The 27,932-nt window shown below is 42.2% G+C and overlaps 1 protein-coding gene across 3 annotated transcripts in view; it reads left to right on the plus strand.

The window, feature by feature from the left end:
- The window catches only part of VWDE (von Willebrand factor D and EGF domains), a 550,953-nt gene that overhangs the window by 456,409 nt on the left and 66,612 nt on the right, over positions 1-27,932 (plus strand). For all 3 annotated transcript variants that reach the window (XR_011303393.1, XM_069648623.1, XM_069648624.1), the window contains exons 19-21: positions 2,036-2,173; positions 4,105-4,278; positions 10,009-10,179. Coding sequence is in view for 2 of the 3 variants with exons in the window: in XM_069648623.1 (XP_069504724.1) it covers positions 2,036-2,173; positions 4,105-4,278; positions 10,009-10,179 (483 nt within the window). In the remaining variant the exon portion in view is untranslated. The remainder of the gene's footprint in view (positions 1-2,035; positions 2,174-4,104; positions 4,279-10,008; positions 10,180-27,932) is intronic.

Genomic DNA, 27,932 nt, shown 5'->3' on the forward strand with positions numbered 1-27,932 from the left:
GGGTTGAATATCAGGTCGAACCTTTCAAACAAGGTTTACCAGACTAACAAAATGCCAGTTATTTCATGGGAACACATATGATCAGCCATCTGCCCAGTATTCACAATATCCAGCCATGCAACATCAGCAAACATATTCCTCTCACTCAAGACAACATCATAGGGGGAAGCCCAGGGGAATATGACAAACATTCAGAGAAACATTGTCATCTTCTAGTCAGTGACAAAGGGATACAGGTCCCTTTCCATGCTATTCCCCTAGGAAGTCGTATAACTTCACTCGCCCATGCATGGAAGGGGAAAAACATCAGATCAGTGAGTGCTAGACACTACAGAAAGGGCACATGCTTTCTACCACCATGCAACAGATAGTTACCGTGTGAGGATCAAGAATTATTACAGAAGAAGAATTAGGCTTTACTTCAAAAGGTCACCATTGTGCAACTCCCTCCACAGCAGGTAAACAGGAGCATTAACTCCCTTTATTTCTTTGTACCTAAAAAAGACAAAACAAAAACATAATTCTTATACCTCAGACCAGCAAACAAATACATAAAAACCCAAATGGTTGAATGACCACACTCCAGGACGTGATCCTGCTGCGGATAAAGGGGGTCTTCATGACCACCTTTGACATGAAAGATGCATACTTTCATATTGGAATGTTCCTGCATCATCGAAGTTTCTTTCAATTCAGAGTAGGAACACATCATTACCAATTCAATATATTACCTTTTTTTGAACAGCTATGGCAGCTTGTGTGTTCAAAAAGGTTCTTGCAGTTGTAGCGGTGCACCTGTACCAGAAACAAATTACTATCTACCGATACCTTACACAATAGTGGCTCTCATGTCATTGGACCCAAGTATCAGGTGAAAGGGACGATCTAGTGATAGTATCAAAAAATGTGTAGGTGCTAAGCAATGGTGGACAAAACAAAGCTCTTAACAGGCAGACCAATCAGACTCCCAACAGTACCAGCTTCAATCACAAAAGTTGCCTTGCTACTGTGTTGAATAATCCTGATTTTTTAAATTGAAAGAACACATATGTAATACTCCAAGCATGTGATCCTAAGCAGATACACGCCACTAAAAGAAGATTACTGAAAGTAATATTTGCCATTGTATATAAATAATTGAAGTCCCAGCGGTCAAAGAGTTTTCTAACAAACTATAAAAGATGTGACAATAGCAGTGCCTTGTTCAAGTGCCTAATTAATCACAATTCAACAAACTATGCTTTGGATGGAGAGACAATTATGAATCTATGTTTGAGGAATCTATTAAATGTGCGGAAATTACGATTTTCCTGGATTAAAATGACATCTAGGACACTTTGCACGCCACGTAGTAAAGTGAGAATATACAATGCACGGCTTTGGAACGATTTGTAAACTGGTGACAAGTTCTTAATAAATGTCACATTATTTCCTGAGGTCTGCAGCATTTTGGCTATTTTACATTGTGTGTCTATGTGTAAAAAAAATGGCGTGTTGTTCATTTAATATGCTACAGTAGCAGAATGTCAGTGCTACTTAAAACAAGATTGATACTTTTGATCCTGGCCCTATCCATTGAAAGAGCAGGAAAGACAATAAACGGGCAGGATATTGGAGTGTCTTTACTTAAAATGTATGTAAGGCTCATCACTATTTCTAGATGCAGAGATGGACTGTTGTAATCAAACCAGGGTGAACCAGAGAAATATAGAATGTATGTATGTCTTTTTATCCGTTAATAACAGTTACAAAATTTCTAAGTAGTCTGACTAAATACAATTGGAGCTATAGAAACAGAAGGTTATAAACAACTATTTGGTATGTTATATTGAGATTATAAAAGGCAAAACATGTTAAAGTGAAATATGTATCATAGTGTTGAAATGTTTGCGCAAGAGAAATTTGAAATGTTTTTATGGAAATATGTTTTCACACACTAAAACCAAATACACCTGAACTTGACTTGTTACATTCATGATTTCTATTTTTTGCTAACATCAATTATTCCCTGCACTTGCATTCTTTTTTCATTTAGGTAGAAATTGCCAAGTAGATGTTGATGAGTGCGCGTCCAGCCCTTGTTTTCCTGGAGTCATTTGCTTGAACACATTTGGTTCCTATCATTGTGGCCCGTGCCCCAGTGGGCTGGAAGGGGATGGAAGGGTCTGCTTCGGTAACTATTGAAAACATTTGTTATCATCACTGTGCCCGTTTTAACAAGTATTGTATACTGTATATGTTAAGAGTGACCACATAAACACAATGAATGTACTCTGCATAAGTTTAAAAAACGATGTTGATACATTTTTTATGAAACTGGTGAAAGAATTTGAATAGAAAGTTTAGAAAATCGTCATTAGGAAGCAAAGGCACAAATGAAAAAAATGAACTCACGAGGACGTTGGTTTCAGCATGCAGATACTGGCCAACCTTCTCCAAATGCCACCAACACAATACTATGTAGATCATCTAGGTAATGAAAGAAGCATTTGTAAAACTAGAGTTTTTGCTTGTCTTGCACAAGGCAGCCAGCCCATGGAAGGATGCCTGCTTATGGCAGTAGCTCTCTATTCCTGTCTTTGCAGCATTAGCACCACTTATAATGGCTTTGCATGTTGTGCTGGGGCTTGGGCACTCATGCACATTTATGGGAATCGGGCCATATTGTGGTTTTGCATGCACTCGTTTTTTTCATTTCAGCAAGATTTTTAGGTTCCAATTGTTCATAATGTGCGCGTCGTGAGGCATGTGTAACCCGAAATGCGTACAATTTTCAACTAACTACTTCTCTGTATATGTCAAGGAAATTGCATGGACATTATGTCCGGGGCGGGGGAGGGTCAAAGGGAAACTCTACCTCCCATGTTGTTGGCGCTGGATATCTCCTTCTATGAAGGAGTGTCCATGTTGCAAGAAGAAAAGTCTCTATGACAAAATACAGAATGATATTTCAGGTTCAAGCCAACCCCTTATTTCACATTTCATTTCAGAGACTGCTTTGAAATGTGACTCTGGTTGCAATGCCTAATCGAATATAATGCCCATATATGATAAATGGTGACTCCGGCAAAGTTATACAAAAGCTTTTAAAAGTAACTTTCTCTTCCCTGTGTATCCCCAAACTAAACCGAATTTTGTATGCCGATACAAGTGAGGAGTGATTGCTAATCCACCCAGTGGAAGGATTTTTCCCAGATCTCCTCACAAGTTGAATCCAAATAAAACAGGAAATAAGGTTTGCCTGAAAGTAACGTGTGTTTTGTGGAGGCAAAACGTACTGGCTGAGGCGGTTTTAATCCTACATCTTCTGTACTATCGCTGCTTACTTCGGACGAGGTAAGGGGAGTAGAAGGCTCAACACCTTCCTCCCTACACTAAGCATCCAATCCTTCCGCCGGCGTGATTTTTCCATTCAGTCATCAAGAAAAATCATGAAAGGGGTGTGAAAATATTAACACAACTCCATGCGTTCCTTTCCAATTATAATGAATGCCATGGAATCTGCACACTAAATATTCACATGAAACTAAAAAGAATTGCCTGTGAACAGGTCCAGTAGCAGGTCTCCAGAGAAACTGGCTTGGAGCTGAAATAATGATTGTGGCAGCATATATATTCTTTGGCCAGACTGCAGTGTAGGAATGTTCACATAACTTTTAAATGTGCGTACCTTTTGTCGGAGGGTAAGGAAGGTCTTTGTGTTTGGCATAGGAAGCAAGCATGTTTGTATTTTAAGTACATATACACATTCTGAGTTCACAATTAGAAAGGTCAATTGCATTAAATCTTGTTAAGTATCTGATTCTGTAGATCTTTTGTGGACACCAGGCAAATAATATTATATGGCTATGTCTGAATCAAGATTATTAATTGAAATTAAATGATGAATTTCAACATGTTGTAGGATAGCAAGCATTTGCTGTTTTGATATGATCATGATGTGGGCGTATCCTAGCCCTTTCTGCCAATTTTCAGTGAGAGTATTGCAAGGATGTCACAACATTCAAGGGTTCTAACAGAGATGCACTGTAGAAGTGTTCGCTAATTCTAAATATGTATGAATAAGTTATGTAGAAAACCATAATTAAACTCTTGTTGTCACAGTGGAAACACGACTACCAACAGATACCCCTTCACATTCAGTGCTCGCAGAAGACTTAGAATCAGATTATGGTGACGTTGAAGCTGATGCAGAGGATAGTGAAACAACTGAATATTATCATTCAATTCCTGAAGAAAATGAAACCACCGATGAACAAACATCTGAGTCTGTTTCTGGCAAGTAAAGATCCACAATATACATTTTATCATGTGATGTATATACAGTAAACACAAGGATTTGTTAGGATATTACATACAAGAATGTTCCCCCATGTTGCAGCAGTATTTGGTATTACCCTCTGTCTGAGGATTGGTGTCATGTTAGTTAGGGGTTTATAGCACTCTGACAAAATCCACTAACAGACTATGGGTAAAGCCAGAGGGATGACCTAAGAGGCCATGACCCTCCTCAGGGTAGATGACGATGGACCAGGGGTAGGAATATGCAGGATCCCTTGTTGTCCCTGCTTAGTCCCTGCCACTTGGCAGTAGTTAGCCAGATGTTCCCTACAGGATCCAACATTAGTCCAGGTCAGGCCTGCTGGTTGTTCAGTGTCCCTACCGGCAGACTCAAAGTGAGCCAGTCCGGAAAAGGACGGGTAACTTGTTCCCGGCACCTTTTTTCCAGACCGGCTCACTTATAATGAGGCCCATTGAGTGGCAATGGGAGAGATTCTCTTGATTATTAAAAACTGTTGACCCATGCATTGAATTTTAAATCTGTGAGAAAGCACCATGACCCTACTTTCATTGAATGTTATTAATCACACTTCTTTTGTTTACCAATCAATCCCAGTATACCACATTTTTCATTTCTTAGTCTACACAGGGCGACTGTACCACTGTTCTTTGTAACAGGCACCTATATGCGTGAGGCCTGTCCCACAGCTAACTCGGACATACACTGGTCATACCAGTGTATGGCTAGTGTTCAATGAGGAATTGGATGTATTTATTCTGAGCTCCTGCATGAACACAGTTAGGTAAGATGTTCATAGCATTGATACATCTTCCTGACCTGTGTCAAACCCAGAAAATGTTGTTTTTACTAGTGGATTATTTTTCCTTATATCTCTGTGAGAGGGAACCTTTTTCCACACTCACAGAATCGTTTACTCTTTTTATGGGTGTCATTTTTAAGACTCTCCATAGTGCCTTTTAAAAGTTTAACTCTTTGACAACTTGTTGGCAATAAGTGCCTATTGTTTCTGGGTTGCTCTAGAGGCTCCCCTTCTAACTCTCTCTGGCTAACCGTGTGATAACTACAGTTCCCAAGGGTAGAAAAGATCTTTGGATCCCTTTTACATATTATTAGGTGAGACCAGCACCACCCACCTTATGGGGAGTGCTGGGGAGATACTTAGTATCTTCTTTCTCATTGTAAATGTAACATTTATGTTACAAGGACAATCATACGTTTAATGGCTGGTGGCAGTGAACCATTTTATTAATTTGGTGCACCTTTACCACTGCCTGGTAAAGTCACCCACGGGTGTCCATTTTAACAAAATGGCCCCTGTCTTCATTTTTTTGCCATTTTAGTATTCCTTGTCATTTCTTGTCCCTTCCCCTGACCTCCAGGGTGGGAAATTCCTTTGTATGATTTTTATCTTCAGCTGGAATCCTGTGGATTCCCTGACAAGTGTCCAGAGTGTCTGTGAAGGTAGGAAGCGAGGGAGGAGTCCAAAACTCGGCAGTCCTTTGTCTTCCAGCCTGCCTGTGAGAGTACAGTTCAAACTGGGTGGCTGGCTGTCCTGAAAGGATTGCCAACCCCCCACATTGAATATTGCAAGGCTGTTTGATTGGCTGGGTTCCTGCATAAAAGTCTGATCTTGGAAGCTGAAGTAGTAGTCGACCACTGGAATCAAAACCAAAGAGAAAGATGAAGGATCTCTGGCTGGAATGATTTCCAGTGACCGGAGAGCCTGCTGTGTAACCAGAGCCTGCTGTTACCCTTCCTTCCAATCGACCTGGGGACTGTGAAAACAATGACCCCGACTGAGAGCCTGGTGAGACCCACTAGAATCAAGAAGACTTGCATTTTGAGCCATCCCAAAATCTCTCTTCTGATCTGACACTGGAACAACAGGAGGAGTGCAAAGCATGTTTAAATCAGTTTGTCCCTCTGTTTTCACTATCACCAGGCTTGACCCCTTGAGGCCAGCATGAGATCCTCACTGGTGACTGTTTACCTATTAAAAGCAGATGTTACAGAATGTCAGACCATGTAAGACCCACATAAAGGAAGAGGTCAACAAGATGCTTGACCTCGGGGTAATAGAGCCATCTACAAGTTCTTGGTCTAGTCCAGTTGTGCTGGTACCAAAGGCAGGATCCAAGGAGTTGAGATTTTGTGTGGACTATAGAGCCCTTAATGCAGTCACCACGACTGATGCCCATCCTTTACGTAGGAAAGATGAGCTGGTGGACAAACTTGGTTCAGCCAAGTACCGCAGTACATTTGACCTAGCCTCAGGCTATTGGCAAATAGCTCTGACAGACCATGCCAAGGAGAAAACTACATTTTCAACCCCTGGAGGCCTCTTCCAATTTAAGATCTTTGGATTAAAGAATGCACCTGCTACATTCCAAAGGATGATGAATCAGGATCTGAATGACATTGCAGTGTTCAGCCCTACTTGGAAAGAACATTTTGACCACCTAGGATATATATTGAAGGCTCTTGAGCAGGCCAATCTGACCACAAAGGCAAGTAAATGTCAAATTGGTCAGGGTAAAGTGATCTACCTTGGACATGAGGTAGGAGGAGGTAAAATAAGACCATTGCCTAGCAAAGTACAGGCCATCCAAGACTGGGCCCCCCTACTACTCAAACCCAAGTGAGAGCCTTTTTAGGTCTCACAGGTTACTATAGGAACTTCAGAGAGAACTATGGGACCATAGCTTCTCCCTTGAATGTGATATCCTCACCCAAATTCCCCAAGGAGGTCAGCTGGAATGAGGAGTGCACTAAGGCATTTGAAGGACTTAAACACGCCCTTTGTCAAGCTCCAGTCTTAAAAGCTCCTGACTACAGCCAATCCTTTATTGTACAGACAGATACTCCCAATACAGGTATAGGTATGATAGGTTATGATATGATATGATAGGTTATTTATAACGCACTTAATACTCAGAGGTTTCTAAGCGCGGACTTGGGGATCGAACCTGTGGTGCTCCGTGTCATCTTGCTTCCAAGGCGAGCACATTGCCCCTGAGCTATCATCCCGAGGTGCAGTTCTGAGTCAGCTGGATGAGAAAGGCAGGGAACAATCTGCTTCATCAGTAGGAAACTGAAGGAACCTGGGACAAGATGGGCAACCATAGAAAGAGAATGTTTTGCCATTGTGTGGTTGTTGAAGAAGTTTAGAGCATACTTGTATGGATCTACTTTTGTGATTCAAACAGACCACCAACCCTTGAGATGGTTAATGCAGATGAAGGGGGAGAATCGTAAATTGTGAAGCTAGTCAAACAGCCTACAGGGGTTTGATTTTACCATTGAACACATGTCAAGGTGTAATCACCAAATGCTGATGGTCACTCCAGAAAGTATGACCGACTGGATTAAGGAGATTCATCCAGGGGTGGATTAAATCCTCCTGTCCCTTAGTATGGGGGCGACGAGTGTTAGAGAGAATTCTCGAAAATGTGCTAATTCCCTCAATTTTAGAGAACCCCAGCAACTTTGCTGTATTCTGAGGACTTTTTTACCTGGAGAGAGTATGCCCTTTTTCCCACTCTCTCATGTATTTTTGTGTGAATTTTACCTCTGTGTTTCTTTTGGTTATGGAATCTGACAAACTCCATAGGCATCATCTTTTACAATTGTGTCACACAGCACCTTCAGTGCAGTGGCACAGGAACGTCTTTTAGATTTCCCAAGATTTAAATACCTTCTCTGGGATAAACTACTGTTTCCCAGAACAGTAAAGTGAAATTGACTTTACTTAGCATTGTACTTGCTAGACCCAGCACACCCTATCTTACAATAGAGTGCTGGAGTGGTTACTTGGTATCCCATATGTCTAGTTACTCATGTAACATTTATATGTTACCCTTTCCTCTCAGAATGGCTGGTGGCAGGGGTTTTCGTATGAACTATGATGATTTACCCCGACCGCAAACTGTTCGCAGCTCCAGTAACGTTAAAACGCGGGAGCCATGTTTTTCAAAATGTCGCTGAGCCTCCTTTGTTAAAATGGTCCCCGGTCTTCTTTTTTCGCCATTTCTTTGTGGAAAGATCCTTCTCGTGTTTTCATCTGCGTGACAAACCAGGTTTGGTCTCTTTGTTCATTCGCCTTTGGCGGGCTTCAGGTTCAGGAGTGAAACCCGCCTCTGGCTCCAGAGTGTCTGGGGTAGGCAGGAAGTAAGGAAGCTGCCCAAAACTCCCTGTGCTTAGTCTCCTATGAGACCCAAATGCACTCAGTGGTGATTGGCTGGCTGACTGTTTAGCAAGGACAGCCACCCTGCTCTGTGAGTGAAAGCCAGGCTGGAATGAAAAGGAGATAACTGAATAAAAGGGGAGTCTTTTGGCTTGGAAGGCAGAGTCGACCACTGGACAAAGGAACTGAAGGAGAGCTTGAAGAGGACGCCTGCAACAACTCCTGGGCCGTTGGTTTGCCCGGTGAAGCCCTGCTGCAGTGACTACTTGCTAAGTTTGCATTGACAGAGAAGCCCTGCAAGGACGACTTCTCCCTTTGAGTTGGTGGGACCAATTAACTCCCAAGTAAGCCACCTGGATGCAGAGCTGGTTGAATTTCCTCAGAGTTTCTGCAGGAAACCATAGAGCCAGGGAAAGGGACACCAGATTGTGTGCATTGCTTGTAAACTAGCCTAAAGCTTTTGGAAGATCCTCCGGACTCCCACGAAGCACCAGTATTCTGCATCCTCTATTTTTCCAACAATTGTGCTCTCTCCACACGTTGTCGCTCTCTCTCTCTCCACACGCTGTAACTCTCTCTCTGCATTTTCCCTCTCTCCCCCCGCACGCTGTCTCTCTCTCTCTCCACGTGCTGTCACTCTCTCTCTCACGGCGGGCGCTGACGCTTCCCTTCTCTCACTCTGCGCGTGTGCTGTCGCTCTCCCTCTCTCCCCACACGTGCGGTGGATGCCTCTCTGGCACTCTTGAAGATATCACATTTTCTGTCTTCTCCAACTCTCAACTTTCCTCTCAGCCCTTACTGTTTCTGTTATCCTTCCTCTCACATTCTTTTTTTCTATTACTCTCTCACCCTTTCTCACTCATATTTCAACTTGCTCATCATTGGCACCTTCCATTAATGACTTCCTACATTGCTCGATTCCCCTTCTCATTCAATTGCACGCCTAGCACTCCTTATTACATCTTCCTTTAAACCTTTGCACTCTCCTCCTTGCACTCTGGTGCCTATAAATACAAAATTCAAAGAACAACAGTAAAAGCCAAAACTGTTGGCATTGCCAATGCGTGTTCATGTAGCTGATAGCTTCGTTTTTCTCATCACTTTATTTTTTAAGGCGGTCTTTGAGCACCAGTTATAGGTGAGGTAACATAATACGGTGTACTACTTGTTTTTACATAATGCAACTTGAGGTTATGCAATCAAACATAATCACATGATATAGTCAGTCAAAAATATGTTTATTAAGACATTTCTAAAAAAAAGCAGATGCAGATTAAAACTATAATAAATAAGTACAAACATAATATATTCATCAAATAGACTAAATAAATACCAACATATGAATCTAAAGCCAACACTGAAACTGGAACTCACAATCTTGAATCGGGACACCAAAAGATGCCACAGAAAGGGACTTCTCACAACAGTTAATTAATAAACATTAGACAAAGCCTAGATAATGTAACTGGATCTAAGCTGCCTGTTTTTCCAATGCTAACATGCTGTATTATTTGTTCGGCAGTGCAAAGCAACATTTTGGCAGGTTTGAAAAATCCATGTGCTGCTAATCCCTGCTTCCCTGGAGTTCAGTGCTTTGAAGACCTATATTTAGGAGACCATTACACATGTGGAGACTGCCCACCAGGCTTTTCTGGAGATGGCCATATATGCAGAGCTCATGTGGCATCACCTGGTAAGTAAGCAGTGAACATTTGTTTAAAACATGCGCTTACTCTCTTTCTTCTGTTGAGAATTGAACTTTGTTGACTTAACCCTAACTGAAGGCATCTGAGCACTGATAGATGGGAGTAATTGCCATGTATTTATGTGACAGAGGGTGCCTTCACCAAATGTAAACAAGCACTATTGTTTAGGGTTTCATAAAAATTGTTTGCACTGTGATTAAGATTTTGATGGAAAATACCCCACAGTGAGCTGTGAACAGGTTACGTGGATCTGGAATGAAACAATACAACCCCTTGATTGCAAACACATGTTCATATAGCTACTCTTGCTTAGAATGACATCCCAGTCGACATACGCACAGAGGAGAGCCTGTCTACCTTCCGAAAAAGGCTCAAGACTCTTTTAATTAAATAGAAAACCTGCTTCTGCCTATCGACCCTTCCTGCCCAGATTACTCATTTGTGTTCTTTCCGTTTTCGTGGCTCCTGTTTGGTGTTACATGTGTGCCCTGATACCTGCGGGCTCTGGTGCGTTACAAGCACAAACATAACATAAACTTAACACTGTTGCTAACGGTGCTTCTGTGACGACTCTGCCTACCGGGGCCGATGCACCTGGCAGGGTCAGACTTGCCTGGCGCAGCGGCCCCTGCAGGCAGACTCGTAGTGTGGGGGTCTGGAAACAAGGGTGTCGGTAAGCTTACCGGCACCCTTGTTTCCGGACCACCAACCTTGTAATGAGGCCCACTGAGTAGATATAAGTGCATTGCATTTTTTAATTTCGTATCTGCAATAAAGACTTTTTTTTTTTACATTTTTTTTTTTTTGATGAGCCTTCCATAACCAATCATGTTTTATTATTTGGATTCATATAATTTGAGAGTAAGAATGTAAATGTGTTGTATATAAAATTGAAATTTTTTAATTGATGCATTACTCTTAGAATGTGCTTTATTGAATGGTTATTAGTAATAGTTTATCTTGCTTTACTTAAATATATTTTAATTCTTGTCATGTATAGATGAGGGTGAGTAGGTTGTACAGAAGACAAATCCAGTGGTCACAAGACAATGGGCCTCATTACAGCCCCGGCGGTAACCCTGCCGGTGTTACCGCCCACTTTTTGTAGCCAGTGCACAGATTCTTGGGGTTAAGGACTTAGGTCATGACCCCAAGAATCTACACACTGACCACGACGATCATAGTAATATGTGTGGAGTAATTATAGGTATTGTGGGGGGAGTATACAGTGTTTGTAATATGGTGGAATGATATAATTGAAGTGTATATGGTGTTTATGATTGTAGTAGAATTGAGGGTAGTGCTTATGGAATCTGTATTTGTTCCTTTTGGAAGAAAAAAATATAGGATAATACTGGGCATGGTTAATTAGTTACATATGGTAGTTAATCTGGAATTTTTTCTGTAGTAGTTTTTCTGTGAAAAAGAAACAGTATAAATTGTTAAACAAGATAGTTTATAACCTTTAATTGCATACTATTGTACATATAGATTTACTTTTTTCACCCTCATAAATAGTAGATTGCATGTACTATGTTTGGTACAACACTAGTGTGTGGTACACTGTTGTATTGACATGAAATAATCATTGGCACATTGGGAAATAAATTCATAGCGCATAAAAAATACAGTTGTAATTAGAGATGTGCTCTTGTAAAACATGTTTGTAGAGAGTTCATTTATGTTTCCACGTGTATAAAATCTGGAAGATTTAATTTACAGGGATGTTTTTGTAGTTAGTACATTAGGAATTCTTGTGGATCTTCTTGTGTGTTTACAGTGAATGTAACCATTCTTGTACAGTAGTCCAATTCTTGCCCTATACCTGAGACACTGTAAGTGCTGTCAGGATTATTTGTGGCATTTTTATGAAGGACAAGCATTTACAAACACAACTGATCTGAGCCGTTCAAGTAAATGTTGTGAACAAATGGTGGCAATTGGAAGACAAGATTGATTTCTACATTTGCATAGCAATTTACTCCAGTTGTGTTGCTGAATTCAAATGGACCAGAGAGTTGTGCATCTATGTCCTTTGATGGGCCCGCAGTTGCTTTTTAGAAGAGATATTTGACTCTTTGCATTCTGATGGACATGTAGTTGTTTTTGGACTAGAGGTTTTTGTGGTTTTATTATTTGATGAAGCAGCAGTTCTCTGTTTTTTCAGCCATATTGCTGGGAGATCTGCTATAGGTTCTGTTTGTATTAGTTTTCTTTTTAAATGTTTTCTTTTTTGAGGTACAGGGTACATATCTAGATGGGGTGTACAGTGCCTGCCTGTTATATTCTAGGATGCAAGCAATTTCAGCGCTGACTTTGTTTCCATCAAGGTTAACTAGGAATAAACAATTGAGTGTACGGAGATGTGAAAGTTCTACATAACTCGTACCTTCTTTGAAGTCTGTACTACCAATGTCAATCAATGCGTGATCTAGGGTTTGACCTTGCGATTTGTGAACAGTGACAGCATATGCAAGAGATAGAGCACATGGGTAGTTTAAGTGGGTGTAGCAGTGCATGGGGGTGTTGAATCTGTAAATAGGAATCTTGGAGAGTTTCACAGTAGTTTTTGATGGAGGTGACTGTGAATAACAGGAGACAAGAAGTCTAAGAGTTCAACAGTACATGTGAAGTGTTGAACTGAGATGAAAGGATTACATGTAGAGTTTTTGGATGTGATTGGTTGATGGATGTCTGACTATTTGAAAGGAGCAAATGAGGGAGTGTTACAAACATAAAAGTTGAAAAGGTAGAAAGACTGCCCAGTGCGATGGTGTCTGCGTGCCATCCGGGTCTTTTTAAGGATGCCTGGCATGCAAAGGGGACTGCAGAGCCCATGGACAGTTTCAAAGGCCTGTGGATTAAACTCCTTATTGTATGCTAGAGAAAAGTATTTTTCTCTAGTATACAATTGTCCATTATTTCCATTAGCAAAGTACAAAATGCTAATGGGAATGTTGTAGAATCCTATTGAGTCTAACTACTTTACTGAAAAATGTAAAGCAGATGGAGTCTATAAGATAATTTTTTTGTTCCAAAAGGAGTAGCTTGTGATGTGGCAGGAGCGGTTGAGGAAGATGAGGTAGCCTTTCTCAGAGCATCTGGATGGTTTGAGTGGATGTGGAGGTGCATGGAGCTGGTACCAAAAGAGTACTGCCCGAGTTGTCCACGACTGAGTATGATTCCAAACTCAATGCGTTCAACATGGGCATCCCAAGCCTCTGGTACCTATTGTACGGTTTTAAAGAACTGTCACACCCCCAATTCCCTTTGGGTGCTGGAGGAAGGCATTTCCTCTATCTCATCGTCCTGGTCCTGTTGATCCTCCTCTGCATAATTATAATTATAAATTGTTTTTCATAATGCGCTTAATACTGAAGAGGTTTCTAAGCGTGGACCCAGGATTCAAACTTGTGCTGTTCTTCGTAGTCTTGCTTCCAAGACAAACGCATTGCCACTGAGTTATACTACCTGTGCTAGTCACTCCAGTTCCCCTGTTCAAGCACTCCAGCTTGTGGTGGTGGTGGTGGTGTGCCCTGGGGAGAAGGGATCATCATGATGGATGCCATTTTTGAAGTTAAATAGTAGGTGTGCCAATAGTCGTCCAAGCTGTAGAAGTGTAAACTTTTAACTTGAAACTTTCTAGATCAGCCGAAAATGCAGTTTCAAAATGTCCACGAAGCACGGACCCATTTGCAGACACGTCATCATGCTGCACGTGGTCACGTGACGCTGTCTGTGGTAGTCTGTGATGTTGTCAGATGTTCACGAATGTCGGCAAGCAAAAAACAGCATAAAAATATGTAGAAAGTTGATAGTGTTAAGAATGTTGCTAGGAGGTGGGGAATGGCACAGTGGTCACTTGAAACTACTTCCTAGATAGGCCCAAAATGCAGTTTCAAAATTTCCAGAAAGCAGGAACTCTAATCGGGAACACGTCATCACGCCAGACGGGTGATGTGCGCATTCTAATTAAAAGTCTGTCACACAAGACCGGACAGGTCTCGACACGGCGCGACATCACCGAACATCATCCATTGCAGGACCAGACTCCAAACATTCCTATAGTTACAAACTACCTATTAGGGTTTTAAAAAAAAATATGAGAGAATGATATACAAGATATTTATAGTATAAAAAAGACTTGTATTTATGAAAGATATGGCGTATCGGAATAGGTATAAGGAACGTGTAGGAAATTAGGATGCACATGTAAAAACCTATGAAGTTCAGTGAAGAAATGTTGTGAAAGGGATGTTATTGTTACAAGTAAAATCGAAAAAGAAACCAGAAATTCACCAGTTATGGTACGCTAAGCAACCATAACTCGGCCACCACCGTGCATTGTTAAGACTATCTCCCAGGACATCAAAAATGACATTACAAATGTCGTTGATGACATCACTGATGACATCACATACCTGGGCCACTTGTTTTTGTTCAATGACATATCTAGGCCAGTTTGTTTTGTTCACTGACAGTCAGAATATGAAAAGTACTTTTCTTAGGGTTTGGTCTCAGCTCATGGTGCACATACATGGGACAATAAGCAGGCCTCAGTTTTGCTGTATGTGCCTCTGATTTGTATGCATTGTGGGTCTTCATATGTATGCATACATTATTCTGTGATAAATTCCTTGTTTTTAAAAACCCAATTAATAGTCTGCGGTCTATATGACTGTTCGGGTTGTCCGCTTATGCAATAGGGCCATCGACAGAGGTTGACAAGGCGCAGCAGGGCAACCAGCACCTGGCCCAGGACTGCACTGAATGTCAACTGGGCCATGCCGTGCATCATGGCCACAGAGTGCTGAAAGGTGCCCATCCCCAGGAACTGCAGGACTGCCACCAGCTTGACCAATGGGAGCACCACTGCGAGGATGACAATCCTGCTCCCAATGTCATTTTGTATCATGGCCAGCAGATCAGTGATGGTTGCCCTATCCAGCCGGCCAGGGTGATAGCCTGACTCGGTGGATGGGTGCATGCCTTGCTGGGGCTGGCCTCCTTCTCCTCCTCCTCATTCTTATTCCACCCCTGCTCCTGTGCTCCCTGTGCCTTGCCCTGGTTGCCTAGCATCTGTAGCTCCAGGCGCAGCATGTTGAAATTAATTGAATTGAAATGTATTTATACCGCGCTCCACTAACCCTAAGGTTTAAGGGCGCTGACATACAAACAATTACAAAACAATAAGTAGCTCGGAAACTGAGCACACCATCAATAATACATAAACATTGAAACATCTAAAAAGGAAGGAGTACAAATAAGGAAATACGTTCTACAGCCATCTTCCGGGGGGATACGCAAATCAGTTCAAGACAAGTCTAAGCTTAGTGGTGGGGACATTTACATGTAGGTTTTAGAAACTGTTCCATAACATAAAATGGGCACCGGAAGATGAAGGAGAAACAAAAGATTTCTAGAACTGGGGAAAAAAAAGAAAAAGAGAACAGGATCAGGAAAGTCCTATTAATTCAAGACAATGTTCAACTTAGAGTGCATGATGTTAGATTCAGATTGGTTAATCTATGCAAGAACTGGTGGAGACTACTAGAGCCACACCCCACCACAATGCAATCAGTACTTGAACTGCATGTCAAAGCTCCCAGCAGAGTATGGCAGCATGGTGTTGAAAAGTGTGCGTGAGGCCTGGGTGGGTCTCTGGTGTGCATATTATGCACCTGTAGCTTTATTCCTTGCACCTGAGTTCATTTACCTCCAGCAGGAGGCTGGGGGTCATTCCAGCTGTATTGTCGCTGGTTTTCAGGAAGTAATAGAGCTGGAAATGGGGTTGTGATAGGTCTGTGATAACGCGCTGTATTGTCGGTGGTATTACCCCTGGCTTTAATAACTTTGGCTGTATTAACGCTGGTCCCTTTTGGGTCCGGTGTTGATTTTGCACGGTCGTGATTGGGTGGACCGGTATTCCAGGCAGTAATATTGTTACTGCTGCATTTAAGGACTACCGCCCAACTTGTGATGACGCCCAAACTCTGTACTTTCTCTCCTTTTTCATCTGAATTTTTGGGGCTATTACCCCCGGCAGTAATAGCACCAAAATTCCCCATAGAGTCCTATAGACAGTGATTGATGTGCAGGAAAGTAAGTAGTGGAACTATGTTCCCTGCTGGCCTGTCCCACTCCCCACAAATGTCATTGCCACACCCCCTTCCACGCACAATACAAACCCCCAAACAAATGCAGCTGCTGTTTAAGGGAACGTTCAGTGCAGTGCACTGAAGTGCAATGTTCAACTGTTTCCTTTTTAAAACAAAACAATTCCGGATCGGTTTCTTTTTTTTTTAAATATGGGAAGAGTCAAACTTAATTTTTTTTAAAGTAAAGGATCACCGCTCGCTACCGCTCCCGCCCACTTCGACCACTGCCTATGGACTCTGGGGAGTTACAACCTTACCGCTACTCGGGATCCAGCACAAATCGTGCCGGACCGAGTAGCGGTAACGCTATTTGTCTTGGCGGTATCCCCACGCAATTACCACAGTGATGCCACCAAGGCTGTGATAGAGACCTAAGTAACCATACCAAGTATGATCTTATTTTTTATCTTCACAAACAAATACATATTCCTTAAATACACTATCTTCAATTGTACAACAACCATAAACACTGTATACACTTCAATTATATCATTCCACCATATTACGTACCTATAATTACTATACACAACCACCACACTAGAATGAAACCATATAACAAGTACGTACAATACACCTTCAAATAACAATACTCACCCTGAACCACCACACTCCCAATAACATCCGCGGATGGTAAAATTGACCGCAGACTCAGCGGCACTTGCACTGCTTTTTCCACCTATAAAGACTGCTCCTTATTACCTTTTTTCCACTCCCCCACCCTTTTCAAGCCCTCTTTCGGCCACAAAATAACCCCAAATGTAATTTCCAGACTTTCACACACTGTGCTGTCGCGGACAATGGCGGCTGTCCGCGGATCCAATAAGACGACTGTTTCAAAAATATTGACGCACCTTACGTTTTTGATTATCCAATCAGCGTGCGTCTTTGATGTGCGCGGACAATCAACCCACCCTCTGATTGGTCCGGAGGTGTCCGCGGACTCCGAATCAGGAAATTAGTCTGTGATCCGGACCCAGATATCACACATTTATTTGTACCTACTTTTTGGCAATTTTTTAAAAAAAAACACTCAATTGGTTTTGACCAAATTTGCAAAAGCAGGCTTTTGGGACCAAGCCGACGCTCCTCAGTGCAAGTTTGGTGAAAATCTGTACAGCGTTTTGGGCTGTAGGTGTAAGCAAAAATAAATTCCATTGCATTTATGAGGATTTAAACATTTTGGGATCCCCCTATGACTTTGCCCCCACACCCCTGGATGAAACATCACCAAACTTGGCAAAATCATTCTGAGGTTGCCATATACTTTCTTTTGCAGCATTTTGTGAGGATTTGTCAAACAGCGCAAACGTTTTAAGCCGCCCAAAAAGTGCTCTTACAATAGGTTGAGAAACTTAACCGTAACTACAGGGCTGCTACCGCTTTATATATAATAATTATTGTGGTTCACATCACCATAAAACAAATACATTGAAAGTAATATACTGACAGAGAAACATAGTAATAGATTTAAAAAACAAATGAATATAATATACTATCGAGAACTACCCTATTTCAGATGTTCTAGACATTCATGGCTCTTAGAAAGGTGCTCAAAGGGCAACAACCACAAAATACAATTAGAATTACATTCTAGGGCCTGACAAGGTCTCTGTTAGTAAACACAAGTGTGTACAGTAACACTATTATTTTCCGAGGGAAAGAGTAAACTGTGGTGAATTGTTGTATTATAATGTGTACTAAATCACTGTTACTACCTAAAATTATACTTTTTGTTTAGGAAATGCTTCCCTTCTTGTATGAACCTTTTAAAATCGTGTTTCAGAAGATTTGTGGTTTACAAAGGCTTCACCAGAGGGAATCAGCGGGGGAAACCTATTGTCCTTGCTGCAGTTATGTGGAAAAGATGGCTTAGATCTTATTTTACCACATAGATGCAGCAGGAGGGGCAACCAGACAAATGGGAAACCAGAAGGACCCCTTAAGCAACATTTATACCCGTGTTTTATGAATCAGACGGCCGGGTAAAGCTGGTTGCAAAGGGAGAGCAAAGCCCACTCTTTCCAATGGAAAGCACAACTGGATCCAAGGATCACCTGGGAACAGAAATACCTGTAGCACCAGGGTCTAGGTACAAATGGCAGAGTAATCACAGTGGTGTCAGCTACCAAAATGGACCAGGACTCGTAGGCGCATAGGTCATTCACATTGTCAGGATTAGGTTAGGCTAACGGTGGTCTGCAGATGAAGGGGCTGAAATCCATGACCGAATCCAGACCAAGTGGAGACATGCACGATGACAGAGGCACCAGGGCAGTTGAGAAGAACTCTACAGGACCTATCCAGGATCTTGGGTAAGCCTAGGTGAGCAGGAGGGAACAGCAAGCCATGAAGAAAAGAGCCCGTGAGCTTGCAATTACTGGAGATGAACCAGAACATTCCACAATACAGCATAGAAAGAGCGGCTAGCAGCCACTGAGATTTCTTGGCCAGGAAAGCAGTTTGAGAACCCCCAGAATCTAGGCACCTGAGCTAGAAGGATGCTACCAGGAGTACAGCAACTGTATGCAAGGAAGAGTCCAGCAACAACACACAGTAACAAGGCCATCACCTCCAACAGTGCATTGCTAAGCATGTTTCATGGATGAAAAGTAACCTGATACATTGGCATGTTCCTGCCATCGTTGTAGCGTATGTTTGGTTTGCTTCTGGTATGTAGTCTTACATCATTTCAAACACTGTTTCATGGAGCTGTAGGAAATGTAATTTATTTGTTTTCATGTGTTTTGTCAAAGTACATGAATAATGAATTAACTAAACGTTTTGAGCAGTAGCTAGCTCTGGGTTTGACACTTTTTAAGATTAGTTCAGAGCTGATCCTACTGTTGGGGACTTTCATTACGGTCATATTTACAGCTGTTATGTTATTTTCTGTAAAGGTGATGTCCAGTGGTAATGAAGAAATTACAGATATTAATGAATTTGTCACCGTTCATATTTAAATAATTAACAGCAATTTTATCGTAGTCACTTTTTGGTCTGTGAATGTGAATGTCGTCCAGTGATAAATTTCGAATATCACAGACAGTAATGATACCATACAAGGTATTTCTGTGTTATGTCCAGTATCTTATGGGCTCTTTAAAAATGGAGTGCCATCTGTGGTATCACTTTACCAGAATCATACAGGTAGGAATAGGTGCATTACTGAGCTGTTCTGATGATTCTTCTAGCCCTTCTTCCTCCCCACTCCCCTCACCTGTGTCGCAGGTTTCCAAATCTTCTGGACTGAGATGGCGACGTGCCAGATAATCTCTCTCCTTTTTAGATGAAGTGTGCCTGTCACGAGAGGAAGCCACAGTGAATGCTCTTGAAACCAGCAGTCCTGAGGCTCTGCTCCCGTGATCAGGCCTTAAGGGAAAAAGCCGAGGAGGCAGAAAAAACCCTTATGCTACGATGAAGAGTTCCAGGGAGATCAGATATCAAGTATTAGCTGATGGAGCCAGCAGGGGAAATCCTAAGAGGATCCAGAGCAAGTTCCTCGTAACTAAATCTCTGCAAGGACAGGCGGAAAAACTATGAAACACCTAGAGACGATAAGGAGCGGAGGCAAGGAAAAGAAGAGAAAGGAGGTGGTAGGAGGAAAGCAGGAAGAAGGACTGGCCGCGGACAAATTGAGCGAGCAGGATAGCAGCCGGAAGAAGAGAGGGGCCGACAGCTAAAGAAAGAGGGAGGTAAGTGGAACGCAAGGAGCGCGGACCAGAGGGATAGAGAGCGGCTAAGCGCAAGCCGAGGAAGTGGAAAAAACTAGCCCTTGACCCAAAGAGAAGCGGAAGCCAAAATTCAGGGGTTGCAACGCAACGGTTGCTGGGAGAGGAATGAATTGGTACCTCTCAGCGGCTACCATCTTGGGCAACGACTAGACCCACACAGCGCGTATTGATGAAACATGCTGGAACGAGTGGTATTGCCTTCCGCGACGGAGCCGCCAACGCAGAAGTAACCGCCAATCAGCTCGGCGGATGACAATTTCACACATGTTATGAAGGCATGACATTGAATTACTTCATCTATGACTCCAAAAATGCCCCCTGCACTACTTTTAAACACTACTTTGTGAAAACTGGTGACAATATTGATAAACATCAAGTCCCCACATACAGCAGATTGGGGTGTCATATGCCAGATTTAAGAAGAGTCCTCTACCCAGTTTTTATTTGCCCAGCATCTGTCAACCAGAAAATACTTTAGACTCCTCAGCTGGATCCACTACTCATGGATTTATTTAGCACAGAATTGGGGTTCTGGACCCCATTGTTACTGGTGTTGATAAATTCCTTTTTAGCATGCACTAAGTAGCCAAGATCTTGAGGATGTGGGGTTAACAAAATCATCTAGATATACAAAGAGCGTTATACTAGCCTCCCCACCACTATTCCCGTATAAGACTGCCACTGTAGCTAAGTTTCTGCGGAGGTTCATTTCTGCAGAGGGTGTAAGATTGGATGTGGCCCGACTTTATGATTTCTTCAGTTTAGGCAGTTTTTTCAGAAGCAAATAATTACCATAGATTAGGGTTTCCAAACAGCGCTCCTAAAAATGTAGCATGTTGACATAAGTGGCGGCAGGGTGATTGCTATCTTTCTTTGTGGGTCTCGAAGCCTCTTTTGATGTAGTCTCCAGTGAGTTGTTGTGGGATACCTTAGTGGACATTGTGAAGATGGCCAAGGACCTGGTTAAGGCAATTTGGCTGCTCCAAGTGGATAATTGTGCCTGTGTGTTGGTTGCATCTAGTGGGGAGATTACTAATGAGTCAGAGGTATGTTTAGCCCCTACATTTAATTTGCTCTTTACTGACAGCATAAATCAGTAACTGTGAAGCCTCAGAGAAGAAGAATACCCTGTTAAAGACTCCAATCAAGCAGTCCCACTAAGTCAGTGCCTTGTCTGGGATTGCTCAAGGGAAGCCCTTATTTATATATTTTTATGTCCAGTTCGTCTACTCTGGATGACCATCCTTACATAACACCCCTCTCTTAGAATCCCCCTGACCCCAATGAGCCAAGAAGTAAGTTTGTTTTGCAAATTTAAAAGGTTTATTTGAGAATTAAACAATATATATATCACACTTTTATACCAAATTAATATTTGATATCACACTTGTGAATATGAGCAGTAATCAGCAATAGGTAATCCTACAATAGCACAGTTCTGGTGACTTATGACTAGGAACCTGGGAATAAGGTATCAGAGAATGCTTTATATGGTACAAGGAAATGCAAGGCGGAAAAGAAGCAACACAGGAATAAACTTGATATGATTTCAGCAAAACATAATATAATCACTTTTCCCATTTTGGCAATTCACCCCCCCTCTATGCAATGTAAGGAGGTGGAAGTAACACACACAGTCTTCAGGAATACAATTACAATACAATCCGAATTCAGTTCCCCCCTAGCAATCTTAGATCACAAGGCTGATTTTAAACACAGGCAAAGTACTTTCAAGGTGGTATGCAATGAAGTGAAAAATATACTAAAATGATTTTTATTCCCTCTAGAGGTTCAGGGTGAGTGATGGCTACTTTAAATTAGTTCAGGCTCACTTTAGCAATGCTCTATGAATGATTGTCAGGTTGCAAACGAATTTCAGCAAAGGAAAGCAAGGACAAATATTTTGACACGTGAAGAAATTTGAGCCAAATTGCAAATCGCAGCAATTTTTTCTGAGTGCGTCAAGCGCGATTTTGGGAAAAGGTATAATGAATAAGTCGAGTCTGGAAAGCCCAGAATCTTAGCTTTAAAATGACAGTTAAATTTCGTTCCTAGCACCAACGGTTCAAGAGATACAGAGGATTTAGTGGAAGTAGATTTTCAGAATTGAAATTACAGTTTCAGAATGACAGAAGACAATTTTTCAGCTTTGAATCAAAAGGAAGGGACACGATTTCTATGATGCAGTTCTCAATAGGTTAAAATAGTTTGAATTAGATTATTTTAAACTAAGAGATTGGGTTTTTTCACAGTCCTAAGGATACTCACTCTTAATTTTGGAAGGACTGAGCCTCGTTACAGATCTGGTCAACAGGTTTGGACCGCGGTTCCCTGGCCACGGACGGTCTCTGCCTGGTTCTGCTCACAGCGATCTCTGGTCTCTCTGCTCTCTGGGTCTGTCAGGCACCGGTCTCTGGAGATTGATGGATTTGAAGTCTGAATCTCTGGATGTGAAGTCGTATGTCAGCGTGCTCCGCAAGGAAATGGGAATTGAAAGTCCCTGTCTGGCTTCCAGTGGCTCTTTTTATGTGTTTTGAAAATGGGTGGGTCGGCTAATTCTGCATTCCCAACCCTCTCAAGATTTGATAGGCCAAAGGATTCTTTGGTCCCTGATTTGAGAAAGGATAGTGTGTCAGAGTGATGTCAGCCATTTACGATCTATTGAAGAAACGCCGCTTTGCTTTTACCTTAGAAATCATTTTTCATAACTATACATATTTCCCAGATACACAGTTGTTTGACATTACATGTACATATTACAGATTATGTAAGGTACATTCTGGCCCAACTCTGATCTTCCTGGGGGCTCTCATTCAAAAATGACAACTTATTTTCATTTTTAGTTGATTTACCAATATCGGACGTTTACCAAAAATGGCACACATGTACACCACCTTTCTACCCATATTCCATTAATTTACTAGTTCTTTAGCATAAACACAATATCTGTAGTATTAATAATTAGCAGGGTTTTGGCTCAGAACATCACAGAGCGACCAGTCTAGTTTTGAACTGGGAGTGAATGTGTCAATTTAAAGATCCCAAAGTTGTACATTTCTGTCATCTGGTTACAATTAGTTATCAGTGTTTTTTATAAAACATATATTTGCCTTCAATTGAATTCACTTCATTGTTTGGGTCCGCCCCCAGAAACCTGGGAGTCAGGGATCACATGTCTCTTCTTCCAGACAGAGCTCTGTTTACAGTCAACACTCAAATCAGCATACTCTATTCAATAGAAAGAGTCTATTGTGTCGGCTGAGGTCAGCAGGCCAGGGGGCCACTCTGCATTTGGTTAGCATGTCCATGTGATCTCCTGGCTTCTTGTGTGTAGTTCTGAGGTGAGAAGGTTTCCCGGCCTCTTGCAATGTTAATTGAATCAGCCTGTCTTCTGGGAACAGCAGGTGTTTACATTTTTAATTAACCAAAAAGGCTTTGAAGTTTCCAGCTGTCTCAGGAGGCTGGCAACTCCTGAAGTACAGTTCTACTGTCAGAGTTTAGACCGCTAGCGCTGGCTTGTGTCCAAACCTGGTACTGCTATTTTTAGGAGTTGAATTTGACAGGAGGATTTTGCTTGACAGCTCTAATCCTTGCTGCCATTGTTTTGATGGGCATCCTTACAGTAGAGTGGTGATGTGTAACCCCCCTCAAGAAGGTTGAATCTTTAGAGTGGTCTTGTGCCCATGATTTTAGCAACTTGTTGACATCAATAAAAACAGATTTTGAACAAATTGAAATGGACATTTTGAGCTTGCACTTCAGAGAAACAGCAGTGATTTCAAGGCACTTTTGATCTAACAGGTACTGCTATTTTTCCTTTGGCACCACCTTTCACCCCTGGCACTTCCAGTCCATCACGCTTGCACTGGTGGGTGGCAGGTTAGGTGACCATTTTGGTGTGCGCAAAACTGCGCGGTTCTCCTGGTTCTGGGATAGAATGATGGGCGGCAACAGCTCAATCCCCACATCTACCCAATCTATTGATTTCGTTTTGTTCTGGGATAGAATGATGGGCGGCGACAGCTCATCCCCACATCTACCCGGTCTATTGATTTAGTTTTGTTCTGGGATAGAATGATGGGTGGCAACAGCTCATCCCCACATCTACCCAGTCTATTAATTCAATTTTTGTTGTCGCCTAATAATTCAACATGGGTCAAAACCCTTGACAACCCTCACATTGGCTTCACCAGATGTGTAGTCACTTTTACCATAACACTAGTTCTATGTACCTATCTGGTAGCCACAGGGGAACTAATGCACTTTTTAAAACCTGCTCCCAACCAGTTTGTTTTCGGCATCCCTTGCGTGCCATGAGGGAAATATCCCTTAGTCTGAGTTAAAACTACTGTAGACTGGTTTAATGCCCTCTAGTTTAGGGCAAGGTCTCCAAACTTACCAATCGCGCGGGCGCATGTGTGCGTGTGTGTGTGTGCGTGCGTTGTTGCATGTGTTTGTGTGTGTGTGTGTATGGCTGGCTGGCAAAATTGGCCGCAAGTCAGATATGAGTGAATATATTATTAGTGGGAGACCCTGTGCATTCTTTTAATATATATCCGTAATAGTGGAAGATTGCACTTTAAGATTGTGTGCTGCCACTGATTACATAGACTGTCCATACTGGGTGGACATTAGCACCTCTGACCTTAATTTCTTCTATGCTGGTGGTATCCAAACATGTGTTCTTCATCCACGTTCTCAATGCTCACTAGACTGCCTGTTCCTTTATAGGACAGATTTCGAGCCTTTGGGTGCTGCCCCTCTGCAAAATTCTTCTCTAACAAGTGCCTTAAGGTGGGGAGTTACCCTGGCTTGTATGTCAGGGGCCTTGCTTCTGCTTCGGCTGGGTCACCCCTTGCCATTACCCAAGGTTGAATGCATTTCTTGTTGGTTGGCTGACCCATCTAAGCCCCTTGAGCTGTACCTGGATTTATGTTCGGTTTATACATCCTCCTTTCTCCTTCTTTGTGAATGCTGGTGCTTCTGCCTTGAGGTCTGTGCTTCCTGGTGTCCTGTTTGTTCCTCCTTGAGGCTATCTGGATCATGTGTGGTTAGTGGGTTTGAGTTTGTTCAAGTAAGAGGTTGCTAACAGTAACTATCCCAAGCCACATTTGGAGCCTAAACTCAGTATTCTTCCATCAATGTAAGTATGTGTCCCTGGGTCCTGAGAGATAGACATCTTCGTTTGACTCTTCATCAAGGTTCTGCTGTGTGTGGGAGTAATGGATTTCTAATGGGTGCAGGTCTACCATGTTTTCCATTGTCTGGAGTGGACCTCTGTTCCTGCTGCAATCAACTCTTGCTGCTGGTTCTCAATCCCTGCCTGGGCTGGTACTCTTTGTGGGGTTCCCCTCTGGTGTTACCTTTGGTGGGTTGCACTAGCTGTTGTGTCTATGGCGTAAAAAGATCTTACTCTGCTTTTCCCCATAACTGTGATAAACCTGTTGGATATGTCTCATTGTTTCCAATGGGAAAACATTTGTGAACTTCAAAAACTCTGCAAGAGTGACTCTAACAGGATATATTACCTGATGAGTGAACATGTGCTAGGTCCGCCGGGCTATAGATCCTTTGTGAGCAGTTCAATGATTTTAGGGGCTACCATTGATTTATCATTTATTTTAGAATACTAAGGGCCTCATTACAAGATGGGTGGAATGGGATTAACGGTGCCGGTAATGGTGCCGGCACCGTTAATCCCATTCCGCCCTATTACAAGGTTCCAGAGCGGGTCCCACGAGGGGACCAGGGAGCTAACAACGGGCCCGTTATTAACGGGCCCGTTGTTAGCTCCCTCCCCATTCCCATCGAGCCCTATGGGGGCTCGAATGGGAATGGGGATGTTTCGGGTCCGGGTTCCCTGAAGGAGGAAATACCGGGCCCTCCAAAGTCGGAATGGCCCGGTATTTCCCCATTCAGGGAACCCGGACTCGGACCTGATTTTAGAGGCAGACATGCCCTTGTTAAGGGCATGGCTGCCTCCAAAATCGTAATGAGCCCCTAAATCACTTCTGATCACTATTTGCCATAGGACAACATTGATTATTTCATACCTGTTGTTGCTACTGTTACAGTTGTTTCCTGTGAGGTTTTGAGTGTAATGTGGCCTGTATCGGCCCAAAAACGTGTTGTATAATTACAAAAAAGAGACTTTTATGGACCACACACGTGTCAACCCCTTTTTCCCCCACCATGTATTCATGCATTACTCTGTGTTCAGTACTCATGTGTTAGGATCATCTGTATTGTATTTTAGGCAGTAGAGAACACTGCTGAACCCATGTTTTAGCATTGTGATTCTATGACTAACAATACATATGTTGCCTGTGTCTAGTAATTCCCTTTTCATCCCCTTCTCACCAGGTATCCTCCCTGAAACTGGTTTACAAGTAGGACGGGTCATGTCTAAAGACCTTGACTATTTTGTATAAAGACATTGCCTGGGTCTTGTATATTAATGAGCACTTATTTCAACTTAATGAATAGTGTATATATGTTTCATTTTACCTGAGCAATGCCTTCATTTGTGTAATCTATTCAGCCGACCTGTACCTAGCTGCCAGTCCTTCCTATCCTTACAGTATTGCCTGACTTCTCTGTTACATCACCCATGGAGAGAGTTTTGGTGTAACTTGGTGGGTACACTAATTTCCCTCTTCGGGTATATCGCTTCAACCTCCTCACCAAAAGGCTGTGGTGAAATTTCCCTAACAATAGAGTGAATACGATTAAATATTGGAATGTTATTTTCCAACAGCAATGCTTCTGTTCCTAAGCTAAAATCCCAAACCAGGCATTTGCATATGCTGGTCAGATAGCACAGTGAGCTAAGCGCTCACCTGTGAAATCTGTGTGCAGCCTGCTGTGGAAGGTTTGAATCGCAACAGTGATATCTGTGTGAAACCTGCTATGGCAGGCTCAAATACTGGCTGGGTCAACTCAGCCTTTCATCCTTCCGAGGTCGATACATTGAGTACTACTCTGTGGCATAATAATGTCTTCAGTTATTTCAGCGCTCTGAGACCTATGGTTGTGGAGCGTTATATAAGAAATGCATTATTATTATCTACATTTAATTTTGAAGCACTTAACAATGTTCCATTATGTCACCTATTGTGCCCATTTCCGCAGTCAGTGTGGGTCAGTTACCTCCTACATCTGATGCATACAGCTGAAAAGCAACAGTTAAGTGAATGCCTGCTCATGTAACAGCAACATTAGGATAAACGAACGATTAACAATATTAACCATAACATCTTGCTATGTATATATAGTGCTTGCTGCCAAAGTGTTGTCACTTTCACAACACTGAACATTTTAAGTGTCACTGTAACCTAATTTAAATGTACCCAATTTATCAAACTTAGTAAGAAGGTTGAAAGATTAAATTGCTTTCCGCCAACCCAGTATTTAAATCGTTGACCTTCAGTGTACACGCAGATCCTAGCAGTAACTGCTCAACTCACCCAGCTGGTTGTCAGGTAAATAGAAACAAGGCACCAGAATTCACCATTAGGGCTGCTATATTTAAGCTCTCTCCCTGGTGTACATCTTTGCACTCAAGTTCCCAGCACAAATCTAGAAATCTAAACTTGTTGTAATAAGTAATAGATTTCATAGACAAATATATTTTCGATGTTAAAAACTGCCTGATCCATCATGAATGTCATCATAAATCAGGGTTGTCCAATTTCAGGCCTTGAGGACCGGATCCATGTTGGGTTTTCCAGATACCCCTCATTAATAATCATGAGATAAATGTGCCTACAATGACTCTAAATGTATGCACATTTTTCTTCATGAATATTAATGAGGGATATCCTGAAAACCTGTCAGGACGCCGGCCCTCGA

This window comes from Ambystoma mexicanum, chromosome 2q (genome assembly GCF_040938575.1).
Source record: "Ambystoma mexicanum isolate Mex_15411 chromosome 2q, UKY_AmexF1_1, whole genome shotgun sequence".
NCBI classification, from domain to species: domain Eukaryota; kingdom Metazoa; phylum Chordata; class Amphibia; order Caudata; family Ambystomatidae; genus Ambystoma; species Ambystoma mexicanum.